The sequence below is a fragment of the Dendroctonus ponderosae genome, unplaced genomic scaffold (assembly GCF_020466585.1).
Source record: "Dendroctonus ponderosae isolate FM_Combo_2020 unplaced genomic scaffold, Dpon_F_20191213v2 Dpon_F_20191213_1, whole genome shotgun sequence".
In the NCBI taxonomy this organism is placed as follows: Eukaryota; Metazoa; Arthropoda; class Insecta; order Coleoptera; family Curculionidae; genus Dendroctonus; species Dendroctonus ponderosae.
This window is the reverse complement of record NW_026017110.1, coordinates 46,129,952-46,156,575: the sequence shown is the minus strand read 5'-3', so window position 1 is coordinate 46,156,575 and position 26,624 is coordinate 46,129,952. Positions and strand designations below refer to the sequence as shown.

The 26,624-nt window shown below is 37.7% G+C and overlaps 1 protein-coding gene across 3 annotated transcripts; it reads right to left on the bottom strand.

Moving 5' to 3' along the window:
* On the bottom strand, window positions 1–26,559 carry LOC109541078 (zinc finger SWIM domain-containing protein 8 homolog). Of its 3 annotated transcripts, none has more exons than XM_048661472.1 (33): window positions 26,315–26,559; window positions 25,494–25,604; window positions 18,675–18,826; window positions 18,455–18,611; window positions 18,305–18,399; window positions 18,068–18,243; window positions 17,889–18,016; window positions 17,648–17,830; window positions 17,385–17,591; window positions 17,128–17,332; window positions 15,878–16,147; window positions 15,593–15,820; window positions 15,271–15,488; window positions 14,921–15,056; window positions 14,679–14,859; window positions 14,243–14,620; window positions 14,101–14,190; window positions 13,832–14,033; window positions 13,455–13,630; window positions 13,259–13,382; window positions 13,109–13,206; window positions 12,842–13,021; window positions 12,661–12,785; window positions 12,422–12,604; window positions 12,236–12,359; window positions 12,107–12,180; window positions 11,188–11,272; window positions 9,952–10,112; window positions 9,624–9,891; window positions 6,997–7,209; window positions 6,744–6,928; window positions 6,350–6,489; window positions 1–2,715 (listed from the first exon to the last, which is right to left on the bottom strand). In XM_048661472.1, the coding sequence occupies exons 3-33, from the start codon at window positions 18,784–18,786 to the stop codon at window positions 2,649–2,651; spliced, it is 5,169 nt and encodes a 1,722-aa protein (XP_048517429.1). In that variant the 5' UTR covers window positions 18,787–18,826; window positions 25,494–25,604; window positions 26,315–26,559; the 3' UTR covers window positions 1–2,648. The 3 variants fall into 3 exon arrangements, with proteins under 3 accessions (XP_048517429.1, XP_048517428.1, XP_048517430.1); XM_048661471.1 differs by having other exon boundaries at window positions 14,101–14,202; window positions 14,252–14,620; XM_048661473.1 differs by having other exon boundaries at window positions 14,252–14,620.
* Window positions 26,560–26,624: the final 65 nt, after the last annotated feature.

Genomic DNA, 26,624 nt, shown 5'->3' with positions numbered 1-26,624 from the left:
CATGATAAGAAAAATGTTTTATTACGAAGTTAAGAATACAGTGGACAATAACAATACGAATTACGTTATATTGTAATACTACAATAGATTGATGCGTAAATGAAGCGATTTAAATAACTTTCACGCACATTCGTATATAAAAAATATATTGAAGTAACTAAACCTAATGTATATGATTATATATATTCACAGATATTCGCTTAATTCCAAAAGTTTTTCTTTGAAAGCAAATATAGTATTTTTAAGAATTAAATGAAAGAAACAAAATGAGCATTGGGTGATAACTGACTAGTCGAACGAGCCCCCTAATTAGATTTAACGGGATCAGACATTCTGACAAATGATGTAATAAGTAATTTCAAGGCACAGCGTTTATGTACGAGAAAGTGGGAAGTTTAGCAAACGCTAGAAACGGCTAATCTTGATAAAACAGGTCATCCATCGCTCATTTAAACTCAAAAATGGACCATTCGTTGCTAAACTTCCTACTTGTAATTCTAAAGATTCAATTTACTGGGAGTCGTCAAAATAGTCAATTGTTAGTTTTTTAAATTTATACACACCTTTGAGATCACCTTTTGTTGTTTTGCGACAAAAACATCCCCTTGAATGAGACAAATGGTGATGGGGCTGTACACAAGTCGGAGAAAATTTGTTCTGTTGCCATTACGTATTTACTATCAACGGGGACATTTACTGTCGAAGTCTTGAAATAAACTTAACACACATTTGAACACAACCATAGAATATTCTACGCTTAACTACGAATTTATCGTTTGAGAAAACGGACTGGACCAATCGTCTGAATCCATTTTCGTAAACGTTAAATAGTCGGGTCTTTTATATTTAGCTAAAAATGTCTACAAATATATTTAAAAAATATTATAGCAATATTATACTCGGTAGATTAAAACAGTTCAACAGATCATGAACTATACAGGGTGCTCATTTTATATGGTGATAAAATACCAATATCGTTAGATTTATAAAGATAGGCCACATCTCAGAAGATACTTTAAATAAATTGATTTTGGATGTCCCAGATTTAAATCGGATAATGATTTTGCTTTATCCCAATGTTAGTTACTTAAGTAACTTAAAAAGCTATGCTATGTATAAACCTGGAACACTCTGTTTGAAGATAGTATCTGATTCTTTAACTAAAACTACGTAATTAGAATTTCTCCGTTAAACCTTACTCCTAAATGCGCACAGTGAACCAATAGAACCTACATATCCAATATCGACAGTCGTTTTTTCTTGGGTGCTGTAGAAACTCATTTCAATGAGGAAAACACAAAAACACTAGATTTTTCCATATTCGATTCAATAAACACAATCCCAAGTGCATTTTTTTAGGCCAATTGGCCAACCGTTGCCATTCTTTTGGTCCACTTATACTTAAAAAACGAGAAATTTTAAAATACGGAAATCGCACGATCCGTAAACCAAATAACCATTGTCCCAATATGCCACAGAAGCCGTCCAAATAAAATGTATATTTATTTACTTGAATCAATCGCTCTGATATGTTTGTTGTCGCATAAAATAAAATAAAAAGAAGTGAAATACCATCTTCAAACCTATTTCAGTGGCCTTATGCTCGTTTGAGTGCAATCCAAATAAAATTGAACTACTTATTTCCTACGCATACTTCTCATGGACACAATTACATTTAAATATCTATCTAAAGTTCCATTACGAGTTGAAACATCGCCATACCCGCTTTGTTATGTAATTAGTGAGGTCGAGACTTACCTAACTTACTAGCGGTTAAAGAGAGTACGTACGCAAATAAGCACTATTGAAATCTTATGGCAAATATTGCTTTTTTGAAGATACCGCTCGATTCATTTAAATCAACTGTCGGAGAATCCGTTCTTACCATCTCTATTTGATCGAAAGGCATTGTTTCTCAAACCTGTTCCGCTTGGTCCTTCCAGTCGTACGAGCCTCGAGGGAAGTCTTGGGTCAATTTCGGGTTGTTCTTCGCCACTGTTTGGCTTCCTTCCAGCTCCCAGTCTAACAGTTTCATTGGATAGGTTCGGTAATCTGTAAATGCCTAAATTATCCGTAGATAAAGGGACCTGCACCGGGTGCAGTCTAGAAGCAATCAGTGACTGAGGTAAATCCTGTAGAATTTGATGAGAATTGGTTGCATTAACTACAGCGCCAGCTTCTTCAGTTAAAACGTGAGGAGGTAAAATGTATCCGCCTTCGTGTCTAATTGCCAAAGGATGCCCCTGCGGAGCCAACAGGCATGGAAGATTGTATCCACCAGTTGAATGATCGATGTCCGGCAAAAATCTGCTCGGCATATTTAAGGCCGGCAAAGATATCCGCACTGCTGGGGGAGGCGGACAATTCTCAAAAGTGACCGGAACCATAACGGTAGGCGTCGGCTCGTTACTTTCAACCACATGTTGAAACACATTTGGACTGCTCGTTACTGAGATCATTTGGCCACTGTCTGGCAGCATTGAGTGCAAATTGTTGTCTCCGAGAGAATGTTCAAGATCTGAATACGCAGTCAGAACAACTGGACGAAGAGTGGGCGTTGAGGGCATGTTAGAATCTAGATTTTCGGAGTCGGTAAGAGACAGCCGGCGAAACGTACAACTAGTTTGCGACACGATATCAGGCCTTTGTCATTTAGAGTTCGCTTGAAGTGCTTGGTTGATTTGTTGCCAGAGATCCTTTTTGCATGATTTTGATCTGAAACAACGATATAAGTTTAGTCGATTAAATTTAAACGCGATAAACCAGACAATAGGGACTACTAATTAGGCCTGGGTAACACTGTGTTGAGTTGCGCTTTTGAGTTCTTGCCGCTCTCTGAGTTAATGAGTTTTAACTCATTGGTTAATGAGTTATAACTTATAGCCGATGACGGAGTTTTAACATCTAATAAACAAGCCATCAACATATTGCTTTTGTGGATACGATTGCTTGAGACTATTTGGTCTAAAACGGGAAAATCCGGAAATTTTGAAGAAAATTAAGAAAATTTTAGAGCAATGTGGGTGATGAGTTTTCCAAATATTAATTAAATGCTTTTGCTTTCTCTGGTCGTTGTTTGAGAAAACCTAAATTTTACCGAAAAAAACACAAGATAACTTTGTTTCGATTTTGTCCCAAATTCAAAGGTAAAATGGGTATTCAAAAAAGGCGATAAAGACGACGAAACTGTAAAGACGACGACTTTTCTAGTAAAAAAACGCGTTGTTCTGTTTAGAGAAAGTTTTGTTTAGAAATATTGACCTAAAAGTGAAAAAACCGCAATTTGAATAAACCAAATTATTCACAGCGACAAAACTGACCAAGAGTTTTCCGAATAATTGATTATAAACTTTCACTTGTTCTGTTCGGGGAAATATTTTTGGAAAAAAAATTTCAAAAGCTGTTTAGGAGCCGAGTGTTCCAATAAAATGTATTTTATAACTTTCACAGAAAATATTTGATGATTGTCAGTATTTTAAGTAAAACTGAAAATAATACGTTTTTGCCTAGAAAGAATTGCTTAATAGAAACTTTGCTAAAACTGGAATGACCTGAAATTTAAAAGAAACTTGAAAAATCTTTAGAGGGATGAGGGTGGCAAATTTTCCAAATATTTTTTTACTCTGGCGGTTTTTTCAAGATAATCTTAATTACTTTCGGTAAAAAACTGAATAAAATTATTTGGTTTTTGTGCCAAATTCGAAGCTGAAAATGGTTTTCTAAAGTTCCCTGCAAACTGCTGAATGAGGCGAATTTTCTAGCAAAATTAATTTTGCCATTTTTGGCTGAAAAGAAGCCCATTAGTATTGTCAGAAAACAAGAAAATCATCAGAAAATAACGTTTTTTGCGTTTTCGATTAAAAACGTTTAGTTTTGTGTTCGGTTTTGGAGAAAACCTTAACGGTTTTCGGGAAAAACCCGGAGAGATTTATTTTCGTTTTTGTCCCGAATTCGACGTTGAAAAAAGTGTTTGTCCTACAAAGCTATAGATTTATCTTCTATTTTTTTGCGTAAAAGACCTCCAGATCGTCAGTATTTTTAAGTTAAACTCTACAAAATAGAGCGTTTTTGAGTGAAAAGGGAAGCAAAAAAAAATGGTTTTCGCTTATTCAGTTAGTTTTTTGATGGAAAATGATGAATTGATTTTAGTCCAAAATTCGAAGCTGGAAAGGGATTTCAAAACTTTTTACAAAGCGACGAAGGAGGCAAGTGTTCTAATAAAATTTATTTCATAATTTTTTGCGAAAAATATCTTAGGATTGTCAGTATTTTTAAGTGAATCTTTAGATAATTGAACATTTTGAAAAAAGAGTAATTTTGCTAAAACTGGAAAATTCTGAAATTTTGAAGAAATGTTAAAAATATTATTGATAAATGGCCCTTAAAATAAACATAAAAATAAGTGAAAAAGTTATCAACATTTTTCTAGCAACGAAACTGAGTTACTGCGCCGGTGCGTCGGGTTGGCGCACCAAGCCTTTTGCGCTGCACTGCGCCAACTCCTAAAAATGTATTGAGTTACCCAGGCCTACTACTAATCGAACACTTTGCTGCCCATATGAAACTTAACTCGATAGCTAGCAAGATTTGGCTGTTTTCTGAAGATTTTACAGTGTTTTGATTTTTTCCCTGGTAGATGAGGAGCTCGTTAATTTGATTTGATACGAGATTCTAAGCATTCAATTGGTTACGGGAGATTCTAAGCATTCAATTGGTTACGGAACCGCATTAGTAATTTTTTGATGCGTTTGTCTGTAAAAAGTCAAACGATTTCGGATAACAATGTCGAGCAGGTAGAAAGTTTACCTTCGCTAGGAAACTCTAAATCGGTCAATGTAATTTTGTGATGCGTTTTGTGTGTCTAGATAATAGACACACAAAATCGCGGTTATCTATGTTTCACCTTCCTTGGGGAGACTCTAAATCGTCGTGATCTGGTCGAATAAGTTGGATTATTATACAAATTATTGTTTTAGTTGGGACAAGTAGAAGCAAAAGTTGGAGTACAGTTTGGTTTTTTAAACATTTGCAGTTTTAAAGCCGAAGTACACAGAGCTATAGATTGGAGTTTAGTCAAAAGTCCGACAATTTTTCCTCTAAATTGCAACTTCTGAAAGAGTTTTTTCTTGTCAATAGTGCGAAAATTCACTCGCTAATCGTTCGCATGACAACGTGAGGCGATGATCTTAAAGTGGCGGTTTTGTTTTATTGGAGGGGCATTAATTAAGGAAAAAAGGTCTTCCTCACGGGAAGCCAAAAACCCCTTTTGCTTCGAGCTTTAATTTTGATACCTGTCAGCAGTGGCGTTAACCGCCGGCAGTCTCAACTAGATGACCACGACTGTCTGCATTTGGCAGGCAATGTTCGTTTGTGGTCACGTACTGTCAGGGACAAAATACTCATAGAATAGAAAAGTCGCTTATACAGCAATTTTGAGAGCTTTTTTCTGAATGGTCCCAAAATCAACGCTTTCGCTCAATTCGTCTCATTATAAGAATTTTTGGAAACAACGGCTGCAGTCGAAGCATAAGTCGACTAACAGTTCTTTTTCCATAGTTTCCAATTTGAGCGAAATTCGCGCAATTTTTGCCTTCAAATGCAACTTCACAAGGAGTTAAAACACAGTTTTTCTGAATTTTGAGTTTTTTTTTCTGAATGGTCCTGAAATCAACGCTTTCGCTCAATTCGTATCTTTATAAGAAATTTTTGAAACAGCGGTTGCAGTGGAAGCATAAGTCGACTAACAGCTCTTTTTCCATAGGTTTCAATTTGAGCAAAATTTGCGCAATTTTTGGCTTCAAACGCAACTTCACAAGGAGTTTTTTCGTCTGAATCGTCCCGAAATCAACGCTTTAGCTCAATTTGTCTCCTTATAAGAAATTTTTGAAACAACGGTTGCAGTCAAAGCATAAGTCGAATCACACAGCTCTTTATCTATAGCTTCCAATTCGGGCAAAATTCGCACAATTTTTTTTTTTAAATGCAACTTCTCAAGAAGTTAGAACACAGTTTTCCTTCACAATAATACTAAAATCCTAAACTCGCTAGCTCAGTTCATTACCATGTAATTCGTTTTTGAAACAATACTTGCAGTCCTCATCAGTCCAAACAGACCAACGTTTTCCATAGTTTAAAGTTCCGTCAAAAGTCGTACAATTTTTCAACTAAAATGTAACTTTTCAAGGAGTTACACCGCAGATTTTCCATCTCAATGGTGTGAAAATCAACGCTCTAGCTCTACTCTTTCCCTTATGATGAAGTATTACAATTTAGGCAAAACATTTACAATTTTGATTCCAATCACACAGCTTTTCATCCATAGTTATTAACATAAAGAACATAAACTTACCTCCTTATCGAAGTTAACCATTCCTTAAACTGTACGTTCCCTTCCGGAGTGATGTGGAAGGCCGCTCTTGCCGCAAGAACAATGCTGATGAAATCTTCATAGTCTGTAGTTGTTAAGTGGTATAGCTTTTGGTGCATGCACTGGAACAGAAAATTATTGTCATGGAATAACTTTCAAAATACGTTTCAGTGTATAAAATGACACAAAAATTACTGGTCGCAATGTGGGCAGCTGCTCAAGATGCTTTTTTGATATTATGATCGTGAAAAACCAGCCCATGTAAAGGAATTCTGCTTTACTACAAAATACTCCCACTGTCCTTCTTATACTTGCATTTAAAATTTCGCTTTAAAAATCCGGGATAATGAGAAACTGATTGATTGGTGAATTTTACCTGTATATACATTTGTTGACACTTGCTAACCAACGGCAATAAGGCAGTGCGTAAATGTTGCATCACTAATCCCGGATTATTCCGAGACAAATGTTGAGCGGCCTCGATGGCAACATCATGCAGCACAAAAGGACTTACAATCGAATTCAATGCACACACACAGAAGTGGTGAAGATGATGAGTGCCTGAAATTAACAAGTAATAAGCGATAACACAAAGAACTGTTTGAAACAAACAAAAAATCTACACATACTCAAATTCTTGGATATTCGAAGCAACCATTTTACATCTTCTCCATATGGAGGATTCCGGGCATATTTGGCTTGCGGCCTATCATCGTGAACTCGGCGTGCCAAAGTGTCCAAAGCCAACATACCCACTCTATATGCATTCAGCAAATAGCGCAGCTGCGTTTGATTCAGCTGCGGAGGTCGATGTGGTCGGACAAACGGTTGGGCTGCTATTCCTTTAATAACAAATAAATTACAAAAAATAAGATTGTGGTTCAAAATTCGGTTGCTTAATATTCACTGCCTATTCTCCAAGCTGAAGTTAAACAAAAGCCCTTCAATCACGAGGTTTATAGATTCGATGTTGTTCAGGGTTCAGCATTATTCAAATATTGAATGCTACTCGGAGTTCGCATGGCAAATAATCCCGGAATACGGTATGGCTTTAGACTAAACTATTCTGATGTTGGTTTATATTATTTCTTTTAATGAATCCGCACCTAAAATGTGCGAAGCATTCTTCTAGGGTTTTTGCGCATGTAATTTCGAATACTTTGCTCTAGTTTTAATCATTCTAGAACCTTTCACTACAAACAATTACAACTCATTGTGCCATATCTTCAAAAATTTGTAACTCCCAAACCAACAAATTTAGCTAAATGAAACTTTCGCACTCCTTAGAAGACACTTCACTCTACACGCTGCAGGAGTTAGAGAAACAAATTCAACCGTCATCCTGATTTTTCCCCCATAGTCTATGTAGGTTTCATCCGTTTTGTGTCAACTGCTTCAAAAAGTTCCTAACTGCAGAGTTCGAATCAAAATGAACGTTGGGACCGTTTAGAAGACACTCTACTCGCAACAGTTCAGGAGTTTAAAAAATCAGTAGTTTAGTCCTGATTTTTCACCACAAATCAATCTGTTGAAACCAGGAATATTTCCTAAACGGACGGAAATAAAAGTCTGTAAATGCTCTTAAACCTGCCAAATCGTACCCATATAAAGCGTTAGAAGCTTCGAGTTCACCAAGCATTTTTCTTTGGCCTAGGAAACAGAAATATTTGTTTCGTGAATCAATTTTTTGAAGACAAGCATATTTCCTAAACAGAACGAAATGAAAGTCTGCGAATGCTTTTAAACCTCTGAAATCGTGTAAATATTATATAAAAGAACAATTTTAAGTGCGGATTTTTTAATAAAAAATCTTTATACAGGGTGATTCACAACCTTATGAACACAGAGCGGGGCATGTGGAGAACCTCAAAACAAATCGAGTTTCCATTTAGGTTTTTTTCTCAGGCCCATGGTTAACAAGATACAGGGTGTTAAAGTTCCAAAAAATGTTTGGTATTTTCTTTTTAACTCCTACAGTTTATGAGATATTTTGCTCAAATTTTTAACGTAAGCTAATATTTTGAACCTTTACCCGTAGGTAGGCCGACTGGTTGTGAAAATCTACAGGGTGTTCTTTTTTCTAGAGGCGTACCCCCGTTTACGGCCCCGAACTTTTTTGTTTTGCGCCACTTGACTGACTAACTTTAAAATTTAATTTTTTCACTTTAATTTAATTTACAATAATTAAGTTTTACCGGCTGTAAGCTAATCCAAATAAAAATACACAAAAATGTAACGAATATTTCAACTTATTATGAAATTAATTTTTTTCACAAAAAAATGTGAACAAAAGGACGCAAAAAAAATTAAAAGAACATTAATGAAAAATCATCCAGGATCCCTACGTGGACTTATATTTATGCAAATAATTCTAAAACTAAGACAGATACGAAAAAAAATGCAAGAGTTCAGAAAATTCTTAAACTGAACAGCAAATGCACAAATGTGTTCGGTCGAAGGCAGTGGCGCACCAGGAAAAAGTTTTGGGGGGGTAAAAGGGGGTATGCCTCTAGAAAAAATAACACCCTGTATATTTTCACAACCAGTCGCCTTACCTACGGGTAAAGGGTCTAAACATAAGCCGACGTTGCAACTTGAGCAAAATATCTCATAAACTGTAGGAGTTAAACAGAAAATACCAACATTTTTTTTAAACTTTAACATCCTGTTTCCCGTTAACCATGCACCTGAGAAAAAAAAACTTAAATGGAAACTCGACTTGTTTTGAGGTCCTCTATACGTCCCTGCTCTGTGTCCATAAGGTTGTGAATCACCCTGTATACAGAGTGATTTATAATTGAGATACGACAGTCAAGTTGTCAATGGCGTTGATGTTTTGAAATAGAAAAGCTCCAGTTTTTGCATAATTTATCGCCTAAAAACGCCACAGGCAGAATCGCAAAGCGCAAATAAAATACCTTGAAGATCGGGGCAAGAAGTCGAAACAAGACACTCAGTTTTCCTCAAATATCGCCCAAAATTAGCATTAAAAAGTGTCTCTCTCTCTAAATGCATGCTTTCAAAGATTTCGTGTTGCTTATTTTAACAGAATTATTGGTGATATTCGAAGTGAATTCCAACTTTGAGCTTCGAACGAAACGATGTCGCTCTTTGCAAGTGGTAAAAAATCGCAAAAATTCTCTATATAATTTGCATAACTGCATAGTCAATTTGCTGATGGGAACCACCGTTACTTGTTGGACTTTTCATAAAACTTAGCTGTGAACACATGCACAAAATATGTGATTAAAAATACCTGGTATCGGCTGCGGATACATATGTGGTGGAAGAGGTCTGGCAGCCTGAGAAGCCGCAGGTCCAAAATATTGTAAATGTGGGACGGTGGTGGGCGCAGCAGCACCCGTAGGTGGTGGACTGGAATAAACAGCGGCCTGCGGTTGCTGAAGTTGATTGGAAACCGTAGGCGTCACAAATTGTGAGGGCGGATGACTGTGAGCCACATATTGAGACGTCGATTGCAGCGTGTACGGCGACGTTACTGGTGGCGTGTTGGCAAAAGGAGACTGCAATAAATAGTCGATCAGATAAACCATGTTAAATAAGCGCTAAGCTAACAATCCAACCTGTTGACTCGTTGGAGGTGGCGGTAGAGCTGCATATCCGGGCGGTCCCAACGGTGGCGGAAAAGGTGGTATTGTCTGTGTGCCTGGTGGAGGTGGAGGATATGGGAACTGGTACTGAACATGTACATGTTGTGCTGTTGGCCCCATCGGTTGTAGAGGACCTAGAAAATATCGAGTATAAATACTGAGCGGAAAGAATAAACCGAGTTTAATCAATAATGAAGCTTCATAGTGTCCGTCAAAAAAAAAACACGCCTTTTACAGAGTTATTATATTACACTCCAAAATTATGAAGACTCATGAAAGCAACAATTTTTAGCGCCTGCTGATGAGCGGAAATGCACTTAATTGATCAAATATTGCCTTGAGGCTTCGATTTTTTGGAGGGTTCCAAACAAACCCTTAAAATCGTGCGGTTTTAGAACGGCGTGACAAAACATACACGCATTGCGTGCTTGTCTCACCTTACGCTTCCAGTCAACAAGTGAAAACTGGAAAGGGACAGAACCTGATAATATTTCTTCACTTACAAGTTAAGACCAATTAATCTCAGAATATTTTAAAGTGTTGCAATTGTAATGTATTTTAGTGTGTGATATAACAAGCTATTGACAAACTGTTATTGTTTTTTAGATTAATGAGAACATTTAAAATTTTTTTTTTTACTACCTGTTATTTTAGTAAAACTGATGATGGTGGAAAACACCGAAACGTTTTTTTAAATTGATAAATGAACAATAAATGTCTGAAGAACCCAGGATTTGATTTTAATTTCACTTACAATGTTTGATACACATTCTCATCTTACAAAAAGCGCATTAAATGAAAATTCGAAAATTTCGGCTTGTAAATTTGTTCTCGTCCATGTCCTGATCGTTCAGAAGCTTTTTCCTTTACAATTCCTTTCTCAAGCGCGTCATCGAATTAGATAAGATCGAGGATATTTATCTTTCAATAAGGAAACGAACAGGGAAAATTCCATAAAAAGCTGTTGAGTGGAATTCGAACTTACTGTTCTAGATTCTTTTTTCGTTTCGATTAAGTGTAAATTTCGGTTATACGGAATTAGTTCAATGTTGACGCGTTTGTTTTACAATCAAGCCTAAGCTTCCATTGTACAACCGGCTGTGCACCGGACAAATTTCCAGAATTATATGAATTTATTGGTGGCCGTTACACAGTTTTGCGTGTCGTAAAGTCTATTTTCGTGAGACTAAATATAAAACATTTACTAACCGCCAAAAGCTCCTGCAGTCGCCCCTGGATGAGCTGGTACAAAGTTGTAGTGACTCACATACATTCCGACCGGAGGTGCTCCATGCTAAAATATATAAAAACATTATATTTAACTGGATTATTATAAGCAAACACGGCAAAACATTTAAATTACAGTTTACGTAAACTGCTCGCCAAACATTGCCCAAATTTTCGCATTCTTTGACCATTTTTTTATGGCTTCAACTCCGAACGAGTGTCTGTTGATTTGGCGATTTAATCACGTTTTCTTTATTAAAATGAATACTTTTAGACAAATCGCCTGAACGACTAAAAAAATGTAATATCTGACGACTGTACATATTTAAGATTTTTGAACATGCAGAAAGTTGATAAAGAATACGTTTTTCCGCAAAATTAATAATGAAAAGTTTCCCATATGTTGTCAACTTAAGTATACACACTGTGAACATTGCTTTGATAACTTGCTTCAAAAAGTAAATGCAATTAAAGTTAATTAGACATTATTTATTGGTTTCCAAAGAAAAATAGTTTCAGCCAATTGAATTATTCGAACTTTGATACTTTGTAAAAAACACACCTTAGCAAGTAATGAAATAAGAAAAACAGGTGACGATAGAAGAACATTGCTATCTCCAACAGTTGCTGCGATGTTCATTTTCAATTAATTTTAGCAAATTGTCGAACGCAAAATGAAAAAAAAGGCACATTTACTTACTTAGTTGCTTGCTTATTTTTGTCCGTGTGGACACTAAAAAACTATTTCATACCAATGGGACACCCTGTACACCCCAATAGCATAAATGTTGCAGGCTAAAAAACCTTATTGAGGATTCTATCCATCTTGCGCCTTTTCGCGAATTTTCAAACATATTTCTTACGTCTACTTAACAAAATGGAAAATGATCTCTGAACTTACCGGATAAAGGGGAGGAGCAGTTGTAACTACAACAGGCGTAGCAGTAACAGGGACATCCGGTCCTACAGGTTGCTCTAAACCAGAAAACACATTAACATGCAAATGGGGTAAAAGCGGAAGGCGTCTTACCAATCAAAGCTACCAATTGTGTATGGGGATCAATAAGGCAATCGGTCATCGGCACTTCAATGTCGATAAGCTGTTCACCGCCCGGAGTATACCGCACATATAGCTCAAACCAATATTTCGCAACCTTAAACATAACAATTGCAATTAACAAAAAATAGAATGGCCGTCTTGAATAATCCTCATTACCTGAAACAAAACTTCCGGATATACACCGCCCCCCTTTGCAGCAGTCTCGACCGTTAGACAAGCGTGCTCCAGCATATCGTCGCTCTGCTCTTTGCATTGAAGAATAGCTCTTTGAATCTCGTTCGGATTTAGAGCATGGGAATGAGGCAGCACCGATAGAGCTAAATTTGCTGCCGCATTTACCTACAAACAAATCTCTAATTAAACGACCACATTCTCAAACCCGTTTGTAAGCCCACCATGTTAGTATCGCACCCTCTAGACGCTCTGTCCGCAATACTTGCAGCTTCTGGCGGCGTTAAATGACCCTCCCATGTATCAATCAAGAAACAGATTGCAGCAGCTCCAATTTCCATTGCTTGACCTGAACACAAAATACTTTATTCTATCTAAAATTTCAATCCCCGCACGGATTCTTACCTGTAATCCATGACACATGCGAGCTGTATGTTCGACTAAGCCAATTGGGGCTCACGCAATTATGCAGACCTAATGCGTATAACCCCATTTGGAAAGCGCACATATGAAGCCCCCTGTGGGGTCCGTGATGAGTTTGAGTTGTCGATGGCTGTGTAAACAACGACGTGCTGCTGCTTCCGCCTGAACAAAATCATTTTTTTCGCATTTTATTCATATTGGTTTGCGTTTTTCCTGTTCAATAGCGCGTTCAATCTAATAAAAACGCACCTGCTTTGTTGAGAACCGTTTTGGCTAATTCAAACATAAAATGAGCCCCAGCTTCAGAAGGTTGATTGGGTATGGACGGATACGCTCTTTTCTTATACCTGCAAAGTAATGCGATGCAGAAAACATTGGGAAAGTATCAATCCTCATTACCGTCCATCCTTGGTTCTTGAGTTGACACCTTGACCGAGGGCATTTATGGAAGTTCCGACTGATAAAGCGCCCATTCCCTGCTCGACCTCAGCACTGGTAGAACTGTGCGGTCTACTTCCGGTGTCTGATACATAAAAAAACATTGGAATATTTTTTTTGGGAGGGGGGGGGTTGGTGATTTAAACGTAGAACTCACTGCATTCTGTAGCAATACCTTCCGCGCCCGGAATAAATGGACTAGTCGGCATTGCAGAACTCTCGCCTTCTCGTTCCTTCATGTGATGAATGGGTGGATTGTTGGTGTAATATGGGCTGATCAGTGGTGTTTTAATTAATTGATGCACTTCTTTGTCCAGCAATTTTTCCATGATTCTAAAACATTTCATTTATATACGCGTCAGATCCATAGGCAAATAGTTTCCTGAGGAAGGCGCTTATTTTAACCATGTTCGGCTAAAAAAAGCCCTATGGTTGATAACACAAAAATGCTTCCTGTGAAGTTTTCGAATGAATTAATTACATCATTTGGGGCATCAGCGTGTAAGATAATAATAAAATCGCACAAGCACTCACCTGCAAATTTTGTAACTATCATCCTTGTAGAACGTTAGAAGAGCAATCGCTAATTCTCCCCTTTGCCGTCTGGTGCCTTCACACAATAGCGGATGGTCGGCTTCGGACACATTTGCCTTTAAACCCAGGGCAACAACCGCAGCTTCGTATGCCAGTGATTCGTCAGTTGGCAGTCTTAAAACAATCTTTGATCTGTCCCTGCCTATAAATGCCACAAAACGTTTAAAATGAAAATAAAATGGTTAATGTTCTGTATACTGTATACATACCGACTATAGATGGAATAACCAAAGCATCGAAAATGAAACTAGCTAACATGATTGGAAGCATGGCCTCCCCTCTGGACTTTATGGTGCCATCTGAAAACATATCTTTTACAATACACGTATTTTATTAAGTGTTTATACGTGCCATAAGTACCTTTGATTTCCTGAGCTCGAGTTCGAAGAATCTGCAATTCCCTGGGGCCTAGAGGCAGTTTTTTCAACAGATTCACCAGATCCGTTTCCTGATTAGCCAATTTCACCTCAAGGGGCTTGGTGCTGGCTGGTGGTCGCGCCATCTCTAAACCAAACATTCCCACCCTGAAGGCCAAATGGAAGTGTTCGGGATTCTCAGACAGGACGGAACACAGAAAAGCCCCTTTCGATAAAGTGCCGGAAGCCAATACGCTCAACTGGTGCGTGGCCGGGTTCAGTTGCGGTTTTTTACCCTTCTTTTTCGGAACTTGAGGAACTTCTATCATTAAATCGGGGGGATTTGCCAACAGTTCCTCAGCCAGCTTAACACCTGGAAAACGAACAAAGCGCATTAAAACCCCCCAGACGATTAGCTGGAAATTATCCACCTAAGATACAGGCTTCTCGGTTATGGCCATGAGCATGCAAACCCTCCGCCCGAGCAAATAAAACGTCCCACGGATCATTGCACTTTCGAATTTCCGAAAACACATCGAATCTGCTGTCTGAGTTATCCAAACTTTGACTTATAGCCAGTTGGTTATCGGGTCGGTCCAAAGATGCATTTTCCTGCAACAACCAGCAATTAGGGACTTAATAGAAGACCCCGTTTCAAAAGACACCATATTACTTCTTTGGCGTTATAAAAATACACAACGTATTCATCTCCGGAATTGGGCGACTCTGACGAACTGCCCGATTCTTCTTTCGATGGTACTCTAGACTCTTCTTCGGTATCAGTCGATTGCGGAATTTGATAGGTTGGCCTTGAAAAAAGCAAAAAACCGTCAGAATACAATTTTTGATAAGACCGTCTAGAAAGGTTGCTTGCATAATATGGTGCGTGCAAACCTAACGAGCCGAGACAAAGACGATCGATTTCCTATAGGAATTTTGCCAATCAGGCTCGGCTCGATAGGTCTGGACGCTTAAAGAGACTGTTTGTTGCTTCAAACTTATTTCATAATTAGTTATACACACCAGGTCTTGCTAACTGCCCCTGAAGTGCTAGGATTCAAATCAATATGTTTATCTATCATGCTGTCAGTAGGATTATCCAAACTTGCTATCTGTCTAGTTACAGGAGTGTTACTATCTCGACTACTTCCACTACTACTGGAGGAATCACTACCACCACCTCCTTGTGAATCGATGTCATTAAAGCTTCGAACTCTAAGAACGTTGATGTCATCATCCACCTGCACAAGTAATGAAATTCCGAATCAGCAACATTATCATCAACTGTTGCAATATCATCACACGACTAACGGTTCCAACTGTTATCAATCACACGAAATATTACCTCACAAAATCCCTCACTGCTTACACTAGACCGGTTACCGTCCCTTTCGTTCAACTGGCTGATGTGAGCATGGGGAGCATACTCGACAGGATGAAGCGACATAACGTTCATAAATCCATATCGATGATTATGGAAAGAGTGATAATGATGTCGATGATGAGCGTGATGGTGCGAATGCTGAATCTGTCCACAATTTAACGCCGCGTTTGAAGAATTAACCTGTGCAACCTACAGATGAAAATTCAGTTAATTAACTCTAAAAAAAACTAGTGCGATTAATCCCACCTGGCTTTCGCCCCTGGTGCTTTCAGGACCGTGTCTAAAACACGTAAACGGACAATGGTACATGGGATTTATGTCTGAAGTGTACGTAATCCCAGGCATTGGATAATCATCCCAGTCTAAATAGCAGGCGTCAATTGCGGGCTTAAATCCGGTGAAAATTTCCAAATCGGCCTTTAGCGATGAATTCTTGTAGTAGTTAGACGCTGAAGAGTTGGTTGTATTTCGGCACTTTGAAACCTTCTCTAAAGTTTTCTGGTGCCACGATGAAAACTGAAGCAAAAACACTTTCGTCAAATAATTAATCGCCGCCGAGATTTTAATGCAGCAAATCCTATGCGGTGTTTGTGTGCAATTCATTAAAAAAATGTTGTCTCTTTAGATAATTTCTAAATTTTTCGAGTAGTTTACTCATGAAACACAAATATATATGTATACTTGCACATAAAGGCGCCCCTACATATATTTGTGTTGACACTATGAGCATTGGGTTTATCACCGGAAGGGAAACCCTATTTTCTTGGATCTACGTTTCCGCTATAAACAAGCCTTCATCAGGGCTCTACAAGGGAGACAGGCTAAAGTCAGCATAAAATTAAATTTTTATGTTTATCACAAACATCATTTATTAAGCTTATGTTTGATATCACTGTATCTTTTCTAGAGAACTGGCTCTGCTGACGGCTTAATTATAGCCGAAACGTAAGCCCATGGAAAACTTTTTTTCGCAATCGAACGTCAACCTATCCATCCAACACATATCCTGAATAATAGAGTGAATGTAAAATATAGAATTTATTAATATTTCGGCAATATTTTATAGGCTCAAACCTGCGTGTTCTGTGATAAAAAAGTAATTATAAATAAAAAATAAATATGTGTTTTCTGGCCCACGCAAAACGATTTGAGACGTTATAGATGTTTTATTCACAGCTCGTCATTTGCATTTTAGAAAATAACCATGTTTTTATTAGATTCACGAAACGAAACCATGCTTTCCGGCCAACCAAACACGCTAGCTGATTTTAAGCTTCAAAAAACGGCAAGGGCACATAATTTAAAAAATATCTTTAAAGTTTTCATTTGATTTGTGTGAAATGCATTTTTACAAATTGCGCCACTGATTACTCTTCAAGTTTTCATTTGATTTGGAAACTTAAATATCTGCTAGGTTCTTTTGTCTGAAGTCTGAATTAAAAGTGTATTTAAAAAACAAATTACTATCTGCTCGTGGGAGAAAAATGGCTGTTTACCTGGCTGTGAAACATGTCGCGCTCAGACGGCGCTAATTCCGGGTTCAAAGCAGCAAGTCGCCATAAAACAACAATTTCATCGCACAACGACGAGCCTGCATGCTGGGACGCGTGTGTGTTACTATTGATGTTGTTGTGTTTGCCGCCTCCTGGGCCCCCATGACTCGTACTGCCACTTAATAGGGCAACTTTTGTATTAAACCACCTGAAAATACCACTGTAACACGACGTTTAGAGGTAGTTTAGGATTTCCGTACCAAATAAGGACTTGTTCGCACGCCAAACATTCCTCGGTAATAATTTCAAGAAGAGGAACCGCGTTCCTATCGTTTCGTTTAAACATTTCTCTGACAATGCTTAGCAAATTCCACATGCCCTCTGGTTCCCTTCCTCTTAGGGGTCTTAACAGTGATGTCCATTCTGCGGCCGCCGGTGGAGCAACGTTGCTCAGATAGTTCACATCGCTGGAATTACAAAACCCATAAAATGCCTACTTGTAAATCGTTCCGAGTGGTCATACCTAAAAACCATCGGTGCTGGCACGCAAAACTTAATCAAAATCTTTTTAATGTTGTCATGTAAAGTTTTTTCATCCAAATACCAAGAGGTTTGGTCCATAGCAGACGCGCCGGCCGTTGGATCGGGCGCTCCACATACCGAATTTATGGCGGATGGCTGAGATCCGAGTAGTTCATCCAACAGCCTAAAATTCGTTGAAAATCAGCAACTTTCTTTCAATTTGCTAAATTATCACCAGTTACCTCTGAGCTGTTGGCAAAATCTGTTGCGGCAATTCACTGATGAGATATTGCGCGAACTTCTGCAGTTGTTCTCTATGTAATCGGGATAAAGACTCGGAAACTGGAGCCCGCAGAGTAACTAAATGGGGCTAATAAAAAAAACAGTAAAAAAATGTTTGGAAATACTATTTACAACATACCCAGTGGATTCTAGTCAGACACACAGCAACGATGTGAGAACACCAATAAGCTTGTGACTGGCAGGTGCAGTTACAGGAGGAAATTCGCCGGCGGTCAAAGGTGACCGCGACATTAAAAGTTGGAGTAGACGAGTTGTTGTATCGCACTTGCTGCACACTGGCAGATAAGTGGAAACCTTTCAAAAACAACGAATTTACTTTACAACTACTCGCAATTTGCAAATGTGCGATTCATACCTATTTGCAAAGGTTCTTTTACAAGATGGTTTCTATGCAAGTATTCCCCCCTGGAAAACTCATCTGCAGATCCGTTTGCCAAGCATGAATAAAGCCTACAACAAACATGTCAGGAACAGAGTAAATAACCACAAGAAAACAAAGAGCTACCTGATATCTTCTTCGTTATCAGGAAAACTCCAGTAGGCAATTCTGAGCTGCAGTTGCTCAGGCACTGGAGGATACACATGTTCTACCAGCTCGAAAGGTATATGGGATGCAACACATTTTGCGGCAAGTTCCGTTAATGATGGCACTAGAGGTGTGCCTTAGGCGGAAAAGTGTTTTTTAGCATGTGAAAAGCGTGTTTTGGCAGTACAAGCTAAGTTACCATCTGCGTTATTTCGTCCACCGCCATAAAATCCGTTCTGGCCATTTGTCGGCTTTTTCCATCCTCTCCAGTTATTGCAAACACTTTCAGGTTCGGAGCTCCAACTGCACATTGAATCCTCTTCGAACCGATCAGAATCATCAAAACTGTACCTAACAACCAACAAACAACATCTACATCGGGTGTGGGACAACACAAAATTGTCATCGATTTCATTTACTTCCTAAGAACCGATTGAAATTCAATAATGAAAATGGAGAAGAATTTTTGTAAATGCCTGAATATTTTTGCGGCCATCGGGTAGAGAACGATCTTTGTTTCTAAGCATGCATGCATGCATGCATGATCAGCACGAGGAACTCAGATTCCTCAGTATTCCACATACTTTGATGGTGCAAAAATAAACTTAAACGAATAATATATACATTAAGTAATAGTAAAATTTCCGAACAAGAGTTAATAAAGAGGTACTGAAGTATATTGCATATAATGACCGAACGGGTTTTGCGGTTGTTGTTAAGTGTGCGGCTTGATCCATTTATTCGCCTGTGAAATTAGGACTAAAACCGGGTAGGGATGTTGATGATCGTTACTTTCTGAGACTTCCAAACTTCTGCTCAATGTCTTGCTTAACACCACGCAAAATTTATATTTGGGAAAATTGGGACTCCATAATTTTTGGGATCTGCCTATTCAAGTCAATCACTGGTTAATTTTGTGATGCAAATCTTGCAAAATTTTCAATTCTCTATCCAACGATGCTAAAACGAATTCTGTGGCTCAAATGGGGCTTGAGAAACTTTCGGTTTTGCAACTCAAAAAAACAAGCAAATCCAAAACTTTTTGAAACCAAGACTTTTTTGAGAAAACTGCCAACAATTCCTTATCAATGGTACACTTTCTAAAAAGGCGGTTTAGTTCTATCTGGATGGTGTAAAAATGAGGGTTTTTGCTCATTTTGCTTCCGAGAAATGAGCAAAAACTAGACGGAAAACATAAAATTTTGGTATAATCTTGCACCTAAGTGTCTGATATTCAAATTTCGCGTTCTGGGTCAAAACTACTCGAATTTCCTCGTCATGTTGTTATGACTGAATCGAATTTTCTATCCAACGATGCCAAAACGAATTCTGTGGCTGAAATTATTCTTGAGAAACTTCGAAAAAAGCAGCGTCATGTTTGTGTCGATTTTTTAAGTCAAAAAAACCTCGTAAATCTAAAACTTTGAAATCAAGACTGTAGTCGGTTTTGTGGTTATTATTATTGGTGCCACAAAAGTGACATTATTGGTGACACAAACGTATCGAATTGAAATTGGAATTTATTTTTTAAATAAATAAAGAACGGAAATTCTGATAAACATTTGTAAAGCGCAACGATATGAATGAGAACGGATTAACGGCTAGTCAGTGCTGGATAGAGCCTTAAAATGTCCACTTTTATTATACAGGGTGTCCCGTAAGCACATGATCAAAAGGGTACTGCGATATTTTTCGGATCAAAAGAAGACGATCTGATCTAACTTTTATTAACAAAGAATGTCTCGCTCCTCTGCTATTGATGGTCAAAGTTCTTCAAAAAATTTACCTTTGTTGAAATATCGGGATAATTTTTTTTTAACTTTATTTGTTGCAATCAACAATCTGCTAATGTTACAGAACATTAAGAAGATTTTTTTTACAATAGTCACATTCACTAGTCGACCCAGCAGCTGTTCTGTGTTGCACTCGTAGATGTTAATGTTAATGGATTGTATTTAAAGGAATCTTTCCGGTAGATCGATCGGTAAGGCTTCCTTGAGTCGTCGTATTGGCATGTTATCTAATAGGTGAGCAGCAAGTGGGTTTGGATGTCTTCCAATTCTGGTGTGGTATCTTGTTGATTTTTGGCTTATCTCATGGCGGATGGTAGAGACTTTCAGATCGTTGTGGATGGTGTTTATTATTTATTTATTACTTACATTATTATTTACATACCATGGTGCGTTGACTATTTGTCTTAACGTTTTGGACTGATATCTCTGCAGTATTTCGATATTACTGGTGCTAGCTGTTCCCCATAGCTCTATACCATAGCTCCATATTGGTTTTAGTACCGTTTTGTATAATAAGATCTTGTTTTCATGACTAAGCTTAGACCTTCTACCTATCAACCAATGCATCTTCCTTGTTTTTATTTCCAATTCTTTTCTTTTCTTCTGGATGTGCATTTTCCAGGTGAGTCTTCTATCCAGGTGCATCCCCAGATATCTTGCATGATTGGCAGTTGAGATAGGGGTGTTGTTGATTTTTATAGGAGGACATGATCCTCTTCTTAAAGCGTATAGCACCTGCGTGCACTTTTCCTCGTTGATATTAATTTTCCATTTGGCCATCCATTTCTCAACTTCGTCAACATGTCCTTGGAGTGTCTCAGCTACAGATCCCTGCGGAACTCCCGAGCTTATGCTAAAGAAGTTTGAGTAATTCTCATTTACTTTTACTTGAGCAATTCTGTTATAGAGATAAGATTGGACTAATAGATAAAACTGCGGAAACCATTTTTTTGTTTTGTACAAGAGGCCTTTGTGCCAGACCTTGTCAAAAGCTTGTCTAATATCCAGATATACAGCTGGACAGTATGCTTTTTCCTCAAAGCTTCCTCTTATTTTGTTAATGACTCTATGGATTTGATCCATTGTCGTGTGACCGCATCTGAATCCAAATTGGTGATCCGGAATTAGTTTTAGGAAATTTTCACGTTCTTGTAGTCGTGCTAGAAGGACTTTTTCAAAAACTTTTGAGAGCAGTGGGAGTAGGCTTATTGGTCTGTACGATTCAGGTTTAGTGTTGTCTTTTCCTGGTTTTAGTACCATTAATATGTTGGATACTTTCCATTGGTTTGATATGTAGGTTGTTCTAAAAATAGAATTGAATATTTGATTAATGTAGGTTATTGCTTTCCTATTTAAGTTTTTCAGAATTTCTGCCGTGATTAAGTCATGGCCTGGTGCTTTCTTGTTTTTTAGCGACATGATTATGTTTTTTACTTCCCCTGGGCTTGACAGTTTTAAAGTTTTATCCATTGGTAGTGGGGACTGCAAGAATGTGTTAATTGGTCCTCCCACTCATCATTTGTATCATTTTGTTCAGATTCATAGATTTTTGCGAGGTGGCAGGCAAGTAATTCAGCTTTTTCTCTATCACTTCTCGCCCATCCTTGTGTAGTTTTAATCGGAGGGATTTGAATTTGCGGTCTGTTAAATTTTTTGGTAACTTTCCATAGGGAGTAGGTGTGATTTGGTCCCGGTGAAAGGTTGGTGAGAAAATCTTGGAATTCTTTATTTTTGAATTCTTTGAGTGTGCGCTTTAATTGCCTTGAGATTGCGTTAAGGTTTGCTTTATCTTGGGTCTTCTGTTGTTTTGCCATTCTTTCCTCTTTCTTCTTTTTTCTCGAATTAGTTTCATGATTCTGCTTGGATATAAATACTGATTATTGGTGTTCAGGTTTGGAGTAGCCTTAGTTGCTGCCTCTTGTATATGTCTGTTTAGTACCTACTTCGATTGCAGATTCAATATCTTCTTGGTCTTTAAGCTTCATATTGAGGCTAATTTTGTGTTCCAGATGTCGTCTAAATGATTCCCAGTTTGTTTTTGAGTATCATAACCGAGGTGGATTTTGTTTAAATAGCAGCCTACTGCTAATGAATAATTCTATTGCAGAATGGTCCGACGACAATTCGTAATTAGGTTTTGTGTGGCAGTAGGCACTATTCAGTCCTGAGCTTACAAAAAAATCTAGAAGTCAGGGATTTTATTCAGATCAGTTGGCCAGTAGGTAGGATGTCCAGTAGATATTGTTGCGAGGTTACAATTTATTATGTAGGTGTTAAGCACTCTTCCTCTGGTTGTGGTTAGTCTTGAGCCCCAAGCCGATTTGCATTATAATCTCCTCCGGCAATAAACTTTTTTCCCGGTGTTTTGAAGAAATTATGTAACCCTTCATGACTGAGCGAGTGTTTAGGAGGACCATATTTAGCTGAGATAGCAATTTTACCCATCGTTGTTTCAGTCTTAACAGTAGTGGCTTGTAGATAGTATCGTTGATATTTTTCCATTTCATTATGATTGATGTTTTTAATTATCACTGCTGTTCCTCCATGGGCTTTTCCGTCTGGATGCTGAGTGTCATAAACTGTGTAACCTTTGATTTTAAAATAGGACTTTGTTGTAAAGTGGGTTTCTGATATAAGCAAGATGTCTATATTATTTGTTTTTAGGAATAGCTCAATTTCTTGGCGATGTTGCCCCAGTCCATTGGCATTCCATGACTATATGCATATGCATTGTATTATGGTCCTTTGCAGAATTTATTTATGAGTGTCGTAATTAGATTGAGCAGTGTTGAAAGCTGTTCAGCTTGTTTAGTCAATATATTTTCAAGTCTGGCAAAAGCTTGTGATTCATAATTTGAATTTGGTAAGTGGTTTTCATTTGTGGCATTTTCTGAAGTATTTCCTTGTAGTACTTGCGAGTAGGATGTTCGAGTCCTCGGGTTTCTTGGTGCTGGATTGTTGATTATTTCAATGTCTGTCTGAGATAGGTTATTTCCTGCGGTGTTGCTTGTTGGGCTTCTTATTTGAGTTGGTTGATTTTCCATATTTCCATTTTGGTTCCTGCATTTCCGTATTTCTGTGTATACTGTGCAACCCTTGTAATGGGCCGGGTGATGGCCACTGCATAATACGCATGTGGCTGGAAGTTCCCTGCTTTTGGAGCAGTTGGTGGTATCGTGATCTCCTGAGCATTTGACACATCTGTGTGACCATATCGCTGGCATCGAGTGCATTGTATTATTTGATTAGTTTTCCTTGGTGGCTCTATAGTAACGGAGGCTCCTACTAGATTTGTTATTTTGTAGATCTCTTGATTGTTTCCCCTCGGTTCCAAGTCTACAAAGAATAGAGGCATTCCTTTCTTTGTCGTTTTGTTTATTGCATTAATTAAATTTCTGACAATATGTCCGTGTTGCTCAATGTTATTTTTTAGCTCTTTAATAGATGTTGTGGGATGTAAATTCCTGATAACTATACGATACTTCTTCTTCTTGCTTTAATTGGTATGTATGAAAAGAGGATTTAGTATAATTTAGGTAGTGAATTATTTTCCTATAAGTATCGATTGACAATGAGTTTAGTTTAATTTGGTTATTGCTTATGGTTTTGTAGGTCAAGTCTTAGAGATTTAACGCTCCTAAATCGTTGAGAAAGACATTTATGTTCGTTATGTCCGGGATAAAGATAGGTGGTGGTTTGTGCTTTTGTGGTGTTTCTTCATCTGGTTGGGTTGACAGTGGCTGGAAGCGATTTGCTTGTTCGATTGTAAATGAGGAATTTCTTCTGTCTTCTGTTGGACTATCGGATTGTCTAAGGCGTTTTTTAAGCTGTACTATTTGCCATTCATTTGCACTGTTTTAGCTTCGAGTGATAATTTTTGGAGGGATTTTTTTGAGGTATGGGTCTGTTTCAATACCTCTTCCTTCCTAGGGGGAATTATCTAACGTCTCTTCGTTACTCATGATTTTCTTTAAACCAACGGTATTATCTACCGTGGTTTTGTCGTTTTGATTTTACTCAATTTTTCAAATTTTAACTTGTTACAGTTTACAAACAATTAATGTTTGGTAAAAAAAAATATGATGAAGAATTCACTGCTCTCGCTCACACGTCTGTTCAGTACGACTAGCTAAACACGAATATCGGGAGAATGGTTCGATGTATTTTGGCGAAACTCGCTGTGAATTTGTTCTTATGTAAGACTTATATTTTGATGAAACAATCGAGTTCATCCGTTTAGGGCAAGTGGTGAATTCTTGAGTGTCGTGGCTACAAAAACTACCAGAACTTTTTATTTGGAGGATGAAATCAACTGATTTTTTTTTTGGTTGATGCGCTAATCAGTTATTCACAATTTTGTGCTCTTTGTAAAATATTGTAGCATTCATAGTTTTTGTGAAAAAAATATTTCTGTTTTCTTGCCACATAACAATGTGAGAAATTAACTGCCAATATCGTGATACGAGGCATAAATTAATTGTCAATCAATCTCACAAATTCGTTTCGAAGGACCTTTTCCAATGAAGAAGTGACCGACATGGTCAAAGTATTAGAGTTTTGCGAAGACAACTTGGGTGAAAGCGTAGGTACGCGTTTACGAGGCGCATATTTGCAGTTAATGTCCAACACTGTTAAGTGGAAAGACAACATATTTTTTTGCGCAAAAACTATAAACGCTACAATATTTTACAAAGAGTACAAATGGTGAATAAATGATTAATACATCAACCAAAAAAAAAAAAGATTTTATTCCACCCACCAAATATAAAGTTCTGATAGTTTTTGTACCACGCCACTCAAGAATTCACCACTTGTCCTAAACGGCTGAACTCGATTGATTGACCAAAATATGAATCTTACATAAGAACAAATTCACAGCGAGTTTCACCAAAATACATCGAATCATTCTCCTGATATTTGAAAAAAAAAAAAATTTTTTTGAAGAACTTTGACCATCAATAGCAGAGGACCGAGACATTCTTTGTTAATAAAAGTTAGGTCAGATCGTCGTCTTTTGATCCGAAAAATATCGCAGTACCCTTTTGATCATGTGCTTACGGGACACCCTGTATAAAACCTCAATTTAGGAACGGTTCGGGTTTTCATGCAAAATACGACAAATCAAAAGTTAAGAGTGTCATAAAAACCGGTCTTAATCTTTGGCTCATATTTGAGCCAATTGATATATTTTTTTATAGTAAAATAAGCACTATTTAACTATTTACCTGTCCCCAGCTATATTCTCAGCTCGATCATCCCACTCGATATCATCCTCCAGGTCTTGTTGGCCCTGAGGGCCAACTTGGGCACTTCGTCGCGCCAGTATGAATATCAAACTATAAAAAAACCCATTTAGCAACCCAATCTTCATGTGTTTATAATAAAAATGTTTAACAATAATTGACCTTAGAAATCGTTGTTTTCAAAACATAAACGTATTTAATAAACAGAACCAAATGAGCATGTACAAAGTGTATAATAAACAATAACTGGAAAAACTCTCTAAATAACTTGAGCTTGAAATACGTTAAATTATTCTCAACAATTAAATGCATAAACCGAGCCAGTAGGAATTAAAACGAATCGTCTAACTGTTGGCCAGTCGATAAATGTTCATATCTTTGCACATAATGAGCAGCGATAAAGGTATTGACCTGCAGAAATTAGGAACTGTTGAAAAAACAACAAGTAACTTTTATACTGCAGGTAGGTATCATTTTCTGTTTTTCAAGGCTGGACATTCAACCTACTGCCTCTTTGTCCGTCTCAGAATATGCGACCACTTAATTTCCGAGCATAAAAATGAAATAAATAATAATCGAAGAGGTTTAAATATGCAGATTTGTGACTAGATAGATTGAAAGCTTGACAACTTATCCACAAAGTAGATACAAATAGGGCAATTCTACCATAAAATGTAACTGGAAAATAGACCCGAAACATAAAAAAACTAGTCTAATTAAGTTTAATCGTTAGTACACGTCAATATTTGCCAGGAATGAGGGATGGAAATCAACAAATTATGAATTAATGATCAAATAGGTACCTAACAACCCCCTAACAGGACAAAGGATCACTGTCACAAAGTGGAATTGAACCATTAATTTGGGCTCGGATGAGCCCTTTAACTAAACATTGTTAAATCCATAAATAAACACGATCACACAACAACGTAGACTTGGGAGTTTCACTTATAAAATCTAAAAAGGAGTAATTTTCTACTGCCCGACCTCCCTTATTAAACGACAACAAACATGGCGAAGCTCCAACTCCTGTCAGATAAAGTAGTTTCTACTTTCCAATGCCCAGCTGGGAAAACCATCAGCCAATCGGGCAATGTGGCAAAAGAGGCCAGT